Source organism: Callospermophilus lateralis, chromosome 14 (assembly GCF_048772815.1).
Source record: "Callospermophilus lateralis isolate mCalLat2 chromosome 14, mCalLat2.hap1, whole genome shotgun sequence".
NCBI classification, from domain to species: domain Eukaryota; kingdom Metazoa; phylum Chordata; class Mammalia; order Rodentia; family Sciuridae; genus Callospermophilus; species Callospermophilus lateralis.
In genome coordinates, this window is record NC_135318.1 from 61,921,328 (window position 1) to 61,934,815 (window position 13,488).

The 13,488-nt window shown below is 47.5% G+C and overlaps 1 protein-coding gene across 1 annotated transcript; it reads right to left on the bottom strand.

Annotated features, from left to right (window-relative positions):
* Positions 1–908: 908 nt before the first annotated feature.
* On the bottom strand, positions 909–11,466 carry Bola3 (bolA family member 3). Its single transcript, XM_076833429.2, has 4 exons — positions 11,351–11,466; positions 8,892–9,012; positions 6,369–6,457; positions 909–3,063 (listed from the first exon to the last, which is right to left on the bottom strand). The coding sequence occupies exons 1-4, from the start codon at positions 11,402–11,404 to the stop codon at positions 2,998–3,000; spliced, it is 330 nt and encodes a 109-aa protein (XP_076689544.1). The 5' UTR covers positions 11,405–11,466; the 3' UTR covers positions 909–2,997.
* Positions 11,467–13,488: the final 2,022 nt, after the last annotated feature.

Below are 13,488 nucleotides of genomic sequence, written 5' to 3' on the forward strand. Positions count from 1 at the left end.
AAAAAACTAGGAATTGCTGTATCAGTCTGCAATGTACTACTCTAGCTGTGGAGATGAAACAATTTCTTCTTTTTTAATCAATTAAATGAAAACTTGTGATTCCTCTCTGGTCTTTCCTCTTAATCTTGGAGGAAGCACAACGGGGGTAGAGAGGCTACTTTAAAGCATTTTTATTGACAGAATCAGGAGCAGAGGCCTGAAAAGTGGTAGGATGGACACAGTTCACTAGCCTCAAGTCCCAGGGGGAGACACTGGGGAGGCGTCTGTCTCTGGCATCTGGACACTCCTAGGAGGGCAGGCCTGCTAAGCCATACTGACCTTTTCCTCACCCTGAGAACACCTGGTTTTCCATCCCCAACCCCTTCTTTGGGGAACACCCCTGCCCTGACACCCACAGCTTCTTTTGGGATCTCCTCCCTTCACCCCAAACCAGAGTCGTCAGAGGTTGCAGTTTTACAAGACTCCTGGCCCTCAGCTCATCAGTCCAGGTGGCTCTGGATTCAGGAGCACCAATCAGAGAAGCTTTCCCTGTAACTTAAAAGGAGAATATGCCCTTTTCATGTCCTGGACATTAAGATGTTAAAATTAAGAGTTCCTGGTGGTTAAGTGATATAGTGGACACCAATCTAGAATGAGAGACAATAAAGCTGATTTGCAGACTGGGCTTGGTGGCACACACCTGTGATCCCAGTAACTCTAAATAAAATATAAAAAAGGGCTGGGGATGTGGCTCAGTGGTTAAGCACCCCTGGGTTCAATCTCCAGTACCAAAAAAAAAAAAAAAACTGCAGATCTTGAAATAAATGATAAAGAGGAGAGTCGGTGGCATTTTTGCTTCTGATATTTAGATGTGCCCCCATCTAAAAGGCAGTTTGGCCCTTCAACCCTTCCATCAACGAGATGCTTCATTAATGTGCAAATACATTCTTTATTGCTGCAAAACACAGTGTTTAAAAACATACATTTATATCTCACAGTTTGGTTAGGAAGTGGGGCATGGCTCAGTTGGGTGATTCTGGCTCCTGCTGCGGTCTTCTGACAGTGGCCAAAGGATCCACTTCCAAGATGGCTCTTGTCTTGGTAAAGGCCTGTTCCTGGCTGGCTGTTTGTAAGTTTGTTAGGTTGGCTCTTGGTGAGAGGCCTCAGTTTCTCACCACATGGTCCTCTTCATAGGTTTCTCATGTGTCCTCACAACAGGGTGCTTAGAGGGGTGACGAGGAAAGTCATAGTGCCTTCTAGGACTTTGTCTGTAAAATTGCACGTCACTTACCCTGTATTCTACTCTTTAGGAGCAGATCAGTATGTGGAGCCCACCCTTAAAAGGAGGACAATTAGGTTCCATACAAGTAACTGACAGGTCTAATTTTGTGGCTTCTCCATCCTCGCTGATCACTACCATCTGGCTAGCCTCTGGGACTATGGTCTTAGATGTTTCCTGTTATCTAACCCTTTCAGAGGTGGCTTGGGCCCTCGGACACAGTTTTCTTAGTTTTGCCCCATCTTCTCAGCACTGATAGAATTGAGCGATGTGGGCTCCTGCCCTCCCATCCCTACCTTTCTACTGTTCACCTTCCTCAGAGGTGACCACATCTACTGCCTCTCTCAGTCCTCAGCTCCCTGGTCACCATGCTGGTGGAAAGTTGACATCTATTCCTTCCTCAAACTCCTTTTTGTATTTCATAGGTCCCACCACCAGAGAAGTCAGTGGTCATTGTCTGTTCTGCAGGTGCCTCCCTAAGAAACAAGGGGATGTAGGTAGAGCAACCTTAGGTCCCCAGGTTTTTTGGACAGCACAAACACTGTTCACATACTGTCTCCCCATATTGTGGTTTAAAAATATTCTCTTGTCTACACCGTGGGGTTGGGAGGAATTGATATCCTGCTAGGGCAAAACTGCCTTTGACTTCACCAGGGCTCTCGGCTACCAGCATCAGCCAATGACTGACTTCTGTGATCAGGGAAGAATCTAGTGCAAGGATACAGGAAAAGTCACAGGATTTCTGAGAACACTGGAAAGCCAGCTTTTGAAAACAGGTAGGAATAATGCAGTCTGTGCAGTTGAAGCCCAAACTATGCTACAGACCCAGATAATGAAGCTACTGTTGTGGGCTCAGAGACAGCAGCCTATAACACTGACTATGCAGCCACTACCCAGAACACCAGATGTTGCAGCCACAGCAGCTGGAATTCATGTCCCATATCCCTGCTTCTTAGTGTCTTTTGCTGAGAAATCCAGGGCAAGTCTGTCTGCCCAGGGTTGAGTCAAGATGGCCTATGGCTGAGTTGCTAAGGAGTCTGATAAGGCCCAGCCCCACCCCCTGCTCCTATCAGAGGAGGCGGGCTAGTCCTCCCTCGAAAGGCAGACTATGGGGGATCTTTAAACACAGGAGAGGATGCAGATTCAGCAACCCTAAATCCTTAGGTCTGCTCCAGAGTATAAAAAGGGTCCAAGGTAATTCTTGGAAGAAGTTTGGAGGGAAAGGCAAGAGTGATGAAGGAAGAGCTAAAGCAAAGGACCTTTTCTTCCTTTTGATATGATTAAGGGAACTGAGCAGTTTCATAAAGGGAAAGAAACCAGAATTTTTTGTTTTTTCACAGTGCTGAGGTTGGAACCTAAGGCCTCATGCATGCTAGGGAAACGCTCTATCACTGAGCCCACACCCCCAGCTCTAAGAAAACCTCTTCACAAGACAAAAAGATGGCGCTCATTCTGTCTTTAGTGGCAGGACAGAACTGTCCAAAGATGACCACTCTGGACAAAGGGAACATCCTCCTGAAATAAATGAACTTTAAGCATTAGTCACAACCCTCCCAAAGTGTCAGGTATCTGTGGTCTTTAATTAACATCTAAATAGATAACATCTCTTCTATAATTATAATATAGAAATGTCTATGACCAAAAATAGATAAACTTTTTGGCAAATGCCTTGGGAAGAATGCCATCCGTGAAATTCACCCAGGGCTTCAGGCAGCAGCATCTGTGCGGTCAGGGTGTGGTCAGTGCTTGGGGACAGAGGTAAAGATCCGCAGTCCGTGCATGCTTTTGATTTCTTCTTTTAGTGCCTGAGTAAGTAAAAGAGCATCATCATTTTATGTACTTGCCATCAATTAAGAATATCTTTATATATTTGAAATAGACTTTGCACATTTTGTCTAATAAATTTTTCCTTTATAATTTTTTTAATCAATCATATCTAAGTTGAGCATAGTGACATGGGCCTAGTGTCCCAGCATTTGGGAGATTGAGGCACGAGGATCATTTGTGCTCAGGAATCCCAGATCAGCCTAGGCAACATAGTGAGACTCAATCTGAAAACAAAACAAAACAAAACAAAAAATAGCATAGCTGGAAAAACCAGAAGGTGTACGGTAAGGCCTTCCTTCCATACCTGTCCTTCATCTCCCATCCCAAACAGGAAACTGCTATTGTAAATAGCAGTTTATTTCACAATATTTATATTTGCAGGGGTAAAATGCATAAAAACATGAATGTATATTCCACACCACTGCCTTTCAAAACCGCAAATGGCTAACATTTCAAACACACTGTTCTATACTTTGCTTTTCCCTAACCATCTACCTTGAAGACCTTTCCATAGTAAGCATAAAGTGTCATTCTTTGCCTTGGCATCATGTTCCATGATACAGAAGTATTATAACTTTTCAACTTGTCCCCTAATGAACTTTAGAGCTGTTTCTATGTTTGCTGTTTCAAACCTTGAGCAGCTATTCTTTAAAACCACACAAATGCCACAAATTCCCCATTTTTACAGCCTCATATGGCAGCTGGGTGAAGAGTGTACAGCACATGGGACCACTTGCCCTCTGCAAGCTAAAGACACTCCTGGGCCTCACTGGCTGGATGAGGGCCCAATCACGGCTCAGCTGATGGTTCTGGATTGAGGAAACTTCTGGGCTTTGCCACCTCAGGTCTCCACACTTCTCTCTCCTAACACCTTCTCCCTGCATTCTGTGCGGCTCCTTGAAGGCTCCCAATACCCCCACAGTATCACACATATCACATGCCACAGCTAGAGGGCTTTTGAGATCACCTGGGTCACTTTACAGGAGAGGAAGGAAGCTGAGGCCCTAGGGGGAGAGGTAACCTGGCCAAAGTGCATGGTGAGAAGACATAGCTTGGAGAAACATATTCTTTTTTCTTAAGGTAGACACAATATCTTTATTTCATTTTTTTTTTTTTAATGTGGTGCTGAGGATTGAACTCAGTGCCTCATACATGCCAGGCAAGCGCTCTACCACTGAGCCCCAGCCCCAGCCCTTGGATAAGCATTTCCGAGCTCTGCTATGTCTACCACATTTTTCTGGGAGCTGGGGACTCAGAGGAGAACGTGTGGAAGAACAATAAAGATAAAAGTTCACAAAACAGAAAGCAACAAAATCAGATTCCAGGCCGGCAGCAATGGCCCTGGAAGGCCTCAAGCCTGGCAGCCCCATTACAGGTGTCCTTAGAGGGGTGCTCCTGCACACTGGTTTTCAAGTGGGTGAGAAGGGGCCCCAGTAGGAGGCAGCCCTAGAGCTGGACAGCCTGGAGTAGAACAGGCAAGAGCAGGGACCGGGGAAAAGACTGAGGCAGATCCCCTGAGGGTGGGAAATCCCAGGTTAGGAAGAACACTGAGCAAAAGGGGAAACAGGAGCAGAGGTGCCCTCAGGGGAGGGCCATCAGGCAGCAGACAGGAAAGAGGCCACAGGAGGGAGGGGGCAACAGCTATTTACCACAGCAAGGGACTTCTGGACCAAGAATTGGATCCTGTGTCACCAAGATGAACATCACTAGGTGTGAGGATGGCCAGAAAAGATCCAGAAGGAAAGCTTTACCCTGACCCAGGCCTGCCAGGGCTCCACTCTGACATCCTGTGTGCTGGATGAGGCTCCTACCCCACTCTCACTCCACTTTTGAAGACAAAACAATGTGCTTAGGAAGCTTGACCTTGGGCAGAAGAGACTGGTCATTCCCAGGTTCATCTCCTCCTAGATGGGTGTTAATACCTGCTTGAAGCAGGGCAACTCCAGGCCCCAGCTCAGACCCCTACAAGGTCAACTGACCTGCTCTTTAAAGAGGTTTCATTTTGTCCCTCCCATGTGACTCTATCAAAGCTAATATCCTCAAACTTAATCATCTAGACACTGCCCACCTGGTATAGTTAGATACCTTCATCAGGGCCCTGACCATGTGCTGTGGCATTTGTGGCACTTGGGGAGTAGGTTACATCAGGCAACCACATCATTTTGAGAATAAAACCCAAATTCCACCAGATCAGGATGAGCTGAGCCACCCCATCTTCCCTCCCCTGTATTCTATCTGGACTCTGACCCATGGAAGAATGTTGCTGTCAGCAACAGCCCAGCCACCAGCATTCCTTAGGACTGTAGGGCTATGTGCTGTGAGAAATTAAAAGATGGAACCAGCCCACAAAGGGTTCCCAGGTTCCAAGGGATAAACGGCAGGGGCATAAATATCCAGGACACAAGGCAGAAAACATTGGCAGCTGACAGAGGGAGTCGAAGGGTGGAGGGGCTTTCATGGCCTGCCAGGGAGGGACGAGGAGAGCATTTGAGCCAAGTGCAAGAGGGGAAGGGCAGTCTAGGCAGGAGGTCTGATCTGGGCAAATATACAGATACAGAAAGAATAGATGAGTAAGCAGCAGGCTGCTGGATGGTGTGTGCAGGGAAGCAGGGTGTCTTCAAATGGCAGTGCAGAACACCTGAACGCAATGCAATGTACGAGGGGCCACTGCAGACTCTTGGGACCATAGCTGTGCTTTTCAAAAATTAAACTAGTTCACAATGTGCAAGACCTTCCAGAATGATGTCAAAACAAAACAAAACAAAAACCACCTGCTGAAGGGGGTGAATTACAGACACAGGCCCTAGGGCCAAAGCTGGTATAAGTTCAAATTAAACCAAGCATAAATGGACCCTAGTTTGTTTGAACATGAAGTTTCAGGGCCCAAATGTTCTGTCACTGGGTTGGGGCAGCTGGAGTCATTTTCAGTCATGCTGTACATGAATTCATCCACATGTAAAGTAGGCCTAAAGGGAGGCCAAAAAAAAAAAAAAAAATAGCCCAAATCTACAAAAACACTTATCCTTTAGCACTGTGCCTGTTTACAAACACTATTCACTAGACAAGCATCTACAAAATAACAATTGGGTGGCTTGTTTCCAATTTTGAATAAAAATCCATATTTGCCCACAATCTCATTTTTCTCAGGTCTCCAGTCCTGTTTGTGCAATTGTGGAATTTGAATTATTCTTTCCTAGGACTGCCAGTGAAAACCACAGTGCTCTGCCCACATCCCCCAGGTGCTGAAGGCCAGTGGCAAAGGAACATTGGTACCTCCACTGACCTGATTAACCATCTGGTGCTGCTGGACAGTTCTCTTCTCCTTAAATTCTTCTGATTCGATTTTAATTTCATACATTGCCCCGCAGCCTCCTAAAATAAACACAAGTCAAAAGTGTTTTGATTATTAAGTGTGACAGCCAGGGTCTCATGTGTCCTAGAAGTACAGTACAACCCAAAGAAGGTCTAAGTATTATTATTTGGCATCTAGGAATGTTGCTAAGACAGGTAGAAAAAAGATCACGGCTTCTGATCTGACCACATACACCTCCTGGCAGGCTTCTTCCAGGTTGCCTCAACCCAAACGTGTTCTTTCTTTTGGAAGGCCACTGTGCTACCCACTTGTGGGCAGGAAAGATAAGGCACAAAGCACGTTAAACTTAAGGAATATAGAGTATTTTCTTTTAGTAGGACAACAAATGCCACGGCAGAGAGTGGGAAAGACTAAATTTCAGTATTCCTCATTCCAAAGGATCTGCAATCTGTATTTTTAAAAATGCAAAAAATACACTAAATTTGGTTTAAAGGCTGTACTTGTGATCCCATCCAAAAGAAAAGAAAGGAGCAAAGAAGCAGGAGAGAACCAGGGGCACAGTGAATATGCTGGACCTGGACCTGGAGCTACAGTGAAGCCCTAAGACAGGTGGGCCCTGCCAGCTCTGGCCAAGTGCACTAAAACAAAGCAAAGCACAGGAGAACGTCCCCTGCACTGGGAACACCAGGCCACCATCTGAGAAGTACAATCTACTCAACAGGTTTTGTTTTGCTTTTCATGTCATGTGCTTGAGGAATCCACATTTTGGTTACACTCAGGCTCCTGGACTCAATGACTGAGAATGAAAAACCCACTCAAACTCGGTTTCTCCCATTACACACTCACAACAGACTTGCCGTGACCTCACAGGTGGGGGGATTTCTCTCCACGGGCAAGCAAGCCATCCTACAGCAGCACACATCAGCTGAATATCTCTAATCCAACTCAGTGTGATCCCACTTACCTGGATGCAAATGCCAGTCACAAGCCCCAGGTTGTTTCACAGGTGCTTCAGACTGACCCACTGTAAATCAGGGTTCCCACAACCCTCTTCTAGGGTACAGTTTGTGTAAACAGCTTACAGAGCCCAGGGGAACATTAGGTTTACTGGTTTTATTATAAAGGATAATACAAAGAATACAGAGGAAGAGATGCAAGGGTGAGGTATGGGAGAAGGGGCACAGAGCTCCCATAGCCTGTCCAGAGCTCTAACCTCCAGGAACCTCCATGTGTTTGGCTACCCAGAAGCTCTGAATCCTGTCCTTTGGGATTTTTCTGGAGACTTCATTGCAAAGGCACAACTGCTAATATACTGGGTGGGGAAACGCAGCAAGCTATCTATTCAGACTCCTCCTGGCCTCTCTGTGCAGCATTTCTTCCTTGTGAACACAGGGCAGGACTCCTTCTGAAAAAGGGGTATAATCACCAGAGAAGTCCTTATGGCCAGCTCCAAGGAAAAAAGGTGGGAGAAAACTGGTTTCTATGAAATGTCTTGGGAAAGAGAAATTCTAATATCTCTGGCCTGCTTTGGGGAAAGGGGCTATAAGCCAGGAATTGTGGTCAAAAACCAAAACATGTACCCCATAATATCACAACATCCTTTTAGAACTCCATCCAGGGCTGGGCAGTGCCAAACTGAGGGAAAAGTTTCAGCTCTGCCCTGGGCCTGGGACAGGTAAAGGCCTGGTGACATCAAGGTCTCAGCACTGCCTGGCGACCCTGCAGAGCTGTCCCCTGACATATCATTCTGACAGATCTTTAGCTTCCTAGAACTTTTTCAGAATCCATGTAAATGTTGTTGGTGAGCTCTTGTGGCAACGTGGTGGTTAAGTCTGGGTGTGGAGATACAAGCCTATCTGGCTGCCCATGTGTGTGTCTGGATAAAGGGCCTGTCTTCCCCATCTTGTGGGTGCAGAAGCTGTGTCCCCAGCATGCTCCTAACATACAGTCAGCCTGAACTTCTGAGTATCAGAGGCTGCCTGAGAAAGGGTGGGCCTGGCTGGGCTAGTAACTGAGCTTAGCAGAGAGTCCTGGTTTTGCCTTGGTTCTACTGCCTCCTCTCTTCAAGGGCCTGGAAAGATCCTTTGGCCTTTCTGAGTCTGTATCCTGAGGAAAGTAAGGCAGTCGGAGCTTTGACATTCCAGGGTGACAGGAGAATGTGGGGGAATCAGAGTAGGGCCTACCTCTAGTGAAATGAGAAACTCTGGACCCAAGCTCTGGAGTGACTGAGAAGGATCTCATTCATGATAGGCCAGGCTTGCAATTTTGAGTCCTCCCAGCAAGGCCCTCCCCTCACAGTTTCCCCTCTTACATTTCTGTAAGAAATGTAAAAACATCAGGTAGGAAAAGCCAATTCCTTCTGTCCCAAAGCAACACATACTGAGAGGCCACTGGTATGGCACCAAGTTCCCTCCCTAGCCCCTTGTTGTCTGCCTCTCCACAGGCTAAAATCTCATCAAATCTCATGCTGTGGGAATGACAAGAAAGCCTTACCTGAAATGTCAGTGACTTTGATAGCTGTAGCTCGAGGAAACTTTTCTTTGAGAATCTGAGTCACTTTGAGCTCCCCTTCAGTCTGGGATGCAAACATCCGGTGGACACAGTGCAAAGGAAACTGCCATAGAAGAGAAAAGGCTCATGGCAGAGCAAGACAGTACTGCCCCCAGGGCTATTGCCATTCCCCTACAAGACAGGCCCCTGATCCTCACTGCACAGCCATGAGTTATGTCAGAGGGAATATGTGCTATCAAGTGGCCATTTAGCTTCCGAGGACACAGAACAGAACTTTTGGGGTGGGAGCAAAGATAAATCATAAATAATTTACTCTGACAAGGCCTGAGACCCAATCCAAAAGACATTTACCTTTTGACAGTACTGTTAAGAGTTTTATAGTCAAGGACACTGAGACGCTAAGTAATGTGCTCAAGGCTGGCTCTGTTAGTAAGATTCAGAGCCAGGCTGTAATCCCAGTGGCTCAGGAGGCTGACGCAGGAGGACTGTGAGTTCAAAGCCAGCCTCAGAAACTTAGTGAGGTCCTAAGTAACTCAGTGAGACCCTGTCTCTAATAATATATATATATATATATATATATATATATATATATATATATATATATATATATATATATATATATAAAGGCTGGGATGTGGCCCAGTGGTTTAGTGGCCCTGAGTTCAATCCCTGGTACAAAAAAATAAAAAAATTCAGAGTCAAGGAAAAGGTCAGGGAACCTGCCTCAGACCTACCCTGCCAGGTTACTGTGGCATTGCCCATCTACTGCCCTGCAGAGTGGGGCCAAATCCCATTCACTTTTGAGGTCTGATTAACAGGCTGCACCCTCCCCAAGGAAAGGTAACTTCACAACCTACTGCCAGCTCCCCTTTATACCACGTACTATCTCTCATTAGAGAGAAGAGACAGATGTTATATTAAATGTCCTGAAGAAGGAATAATTTTGGGTTATTCACCATTGAAAACAATCCCCCACCTCCACTTCACAGATGGTTACCAGAGGAAGGAAGCCAGTGCTTGAGAAGGAACATGTCTCAAACCTTAGGAGGGAAGCAGCAGAAAAACAGGTTGGCAGCTATTGGGGCTGGACCCCACACATGCTGAGCAGAGGCTGAAAACAGACCATGGCAGGCTGAGTGCCAGGCTAGAGATTTTGGTCTTCTTAGGCTATATAACCCCAGGTGTGACCTAGGCTCTTGGTACCAAAGTAAGCAGCAGAAAACTGACTTGTACAGCTAGTCTAGGGAGACACCAGGAAGGAGAATCACTGGGCTGGTCCCTGATTGGCTGAGGAAGGCAGGCAAAACCCCAGGATTATTAGCAAGTGCTGGTGCTGAAGGTGCCACTTCTTCATGCGTCTTTCCTGATGGCCCAGAGTAGGGTCCTGTCATAGAATCTCAGCTGTGCAAATGGGACTCTCTCATCAATTGCTCTTAAAGGCCAAGAAAGCAACTGTCCTGAAATAGCAGCCTGCAGTGAAGCCCGGTGCTGGTTCTCAGAAGCCCTGATGGATGAATTTTGAGCAGATTAGGGGCATGCCCACTGGGCACAGGCAAAGAAAGTCTGGCAGGCCATTGAAATGCAGGTCGGGAGAAGAATCTGGAATTAGGTCTGTGTGCTATGTAGAGAAAAGCAAAAAGTGGATGTTTGAGGTTGGGTGAGATTGCAGGGGCAGGGGTGGAGGTGCTTTGGGAGACAAAACATTGTTGGAGGGAAAGGCAGAGGGTAACCAGATGGCAAGCAGAATGGGCAACCAGTAAGTGGAAGAGGGTGGTTAGCGCTGTAGAATCCTTGGGAAGAAGCCATCTATCACCTTAGCACACCTGTGGGCAGTGCCTTAAAAGGACTGACGAAGTCCCCAGTGGACCACTACCCAAGCTGACAGTAGCCGGCTGGGAGAACACCTCCGCATGCACCAGGGAGGCAGGATCAATCCCAAAGGGAAGAGAAGTAGATAGTCAAGAAGGGGCAGAAAGGATTGGAAGGGCACGAGTGGAGTGCCCTCTACAGGGCTTTCTGCCCGGGGCTGCGGAGTTTGGAGGGTCAAGGTCAAAGGCTCGGCCTAAGTTCCCAGGGCCCAGACCACCCTTCTTCCCAGCGCCTGGCACCCACGCCTGGACCCCGGACGAGGCAACTGCCCTCCGCTTCGCGAATCAACATTTCTCATCCGGGTGTACACAACTGTTTATGTGTCTGTCCTCCTGAACCCCGACCTCCACCCAGGGCCGAAGCTGCAGCAGATCGCGCCAGGCAGGGCCTCACACTCCTCCGCGCGCCCATGGCCATGGAGTGAACGGATGAACGAACAAAATGAGAGAAAGAGAGCGCGGCCTCCGGCACTGCCCGCGCCCCCAGGAGCCCTTCTTAGAGCCCCGACGGCGGCCGGCCATGTCCCCCCGAAACTCCGCCCGGGGAGAACAGCCCCGACCCGGCCCGCTCACCCCGCGGCTCCCGCGGAGCAGAGGCGCTGCCGCGGCGGGGCTCCACGCCGCCATGCCGGGCCGCCGCGGCCCGATCGCCGTTCCTCCCGAGAGATGCAGAGCCAGGGCCGAAACCTGTCGCTGTGGGAGAGGCCGCCCCCTGCCGCCCGGAGGCCGCGAGCCTGCCCGGCCCCGCCCCAGCCGCGGGGAGTCGGTGCCCAGAACTTCGGCGCCCGCCCAGCTTGAGCCTGACTCGGTCTCGCCAGCACCGCGCTCCTCCAGCCTCTGCTGTCCTGGTTCAAGACAGAGGCTTGGCCAGGTCAAAATCCCCTTCCTCCGCAACCAGCAACACCAGCTTTGGGAGCGCGGTACGTCCTTTCCTCACCGTGGTGCCCTGGTGGAACTTCTCCTATCCCGCTCCCCATCGCTGCAGCCGGGCAGGCTTCTGACCTGAGGAGCTCGGGTTTCTCTCCAGGGTCTCTCTCGTGGAAGGATGTAAACAAGGGACGCATTTTCTGATTTGCATTTTAGAAAGATCACCTTGGCTTCTGTGAGGAAGGGTGGAATGTAAGGGGCTGAAATTGGAGACAAGGACAGAAGGTCCCAGGCTAATGCAGTGTCCAGGTGAGAAATGAGGGGCCTGCCACTAATTAAGTGGCAAGAGAGATGGGTGGAGTGAACTGAGACATTTGGGAGGTGAGTGGAATAAATAGTCTGACTGGATATTGCGGATGAGATAGGAAAGGTCTGGGTTTAAAATGCTGCTAGACACTCCCCAGCAGAGGCACAGGTTGGACCCACACACCACAGGAGTCCTGTAAGCTGAGGCAATGGGTCAGCAAGCCTGCCTGGATATGGAGCACTGTCGGACAAGTCAAAGCCAAAATACAACCAAGTCCTTTCGGGAGATGTAATTGCAGCATGTGATTTAGTGCTGCCCTGAAGGATTCATCAACTTTTTACCACTGCACTCTGGCCTATGTAATCAATATCTCTAGTGTTGTACTTGTATGGATTGGACCAATATTTGCTCTTTATAAATATACTCATTCATTCTGATATTGAGTGACTCCTATGTACCCGCCCTCATCATTTCTCCTTTGGGCTACTGTTAATGGACACACTTTCTGCTTGGTTCCTAAAAAGTTATGGTTAGTATGATCGGGGATAATTTGTTAATTTTTCAATTTTCTTCATTGATGTCAATGATACTTTAAAACTGTCAAAACAACTTTTTCAAGCAATGTAGTGGTGAACCACTGTTATTCAAACCACATGTTCAGATGAGGCCCACCCAATTCTAGCTCTAGGAGTGAACACAGGATCCAATTCAGGATAACTAGATGGGGATTGGCTTAGGGTTGATCACATGACCTGAACCAGACCAATGTGAGGTGACCTTACATAGAACTAAAGAAATGCTCTTTTCAACTGGGTTAGCTAAGCTGATAGAAAGCCTGGAGCTGCTTGCCGGCAACCATCTGGGCAGAACTATTTTACAAATAAAGCAGACACAGAAGAAAGCAGAGCTAAGAGGAGACAGATGTCTGTGCTTGTGCAACTGGGAGCCAGCATTGCTGGAAATAAGTACTGAATCTGTCACTTGTAACCAAGCGACTCCGACTAAATCAAACTCACAAATTTGTATTTGCAGAATTCCTCCTTTATTGGAAGTGTGACTCCAACTTTCAACAATTACCCATATTATTCTATGACTTTTGAATAATTGGCTCTGCCCGACCCTGCTTCCTTCCCATACCCTCAGTTTAGAGGACTATCAGACATCTGTGGCAGGGGACACTGACATCTAGTGGCCAGTGATAATGGCACAGGCTGTACTGTCCCTAGGTAGAGGGGACATTATTTACTGAGAAGATCCAAGGCATGGTTTGGACATGGTTTCTGTATGTGAAGTTTTGAATTCTGACTCTGGCATGCCCCAAGATTATTTGGATTTCACTCTTTTTATAAAGTATGAAATAGCTTTGAAACACTTAGCCATTAGAAACCCTTATGAACATCATTTTGTGTTTGCTTATAAGCCTACTGAAATGTTAGAAAAAAAATCCCAAACTGATTACCCATTATCTTATAAAAAATTATTATTAACCCCCATGTAGCCACATCAGTCACTTTTTAACTCTACTCAAAAAAAGGAT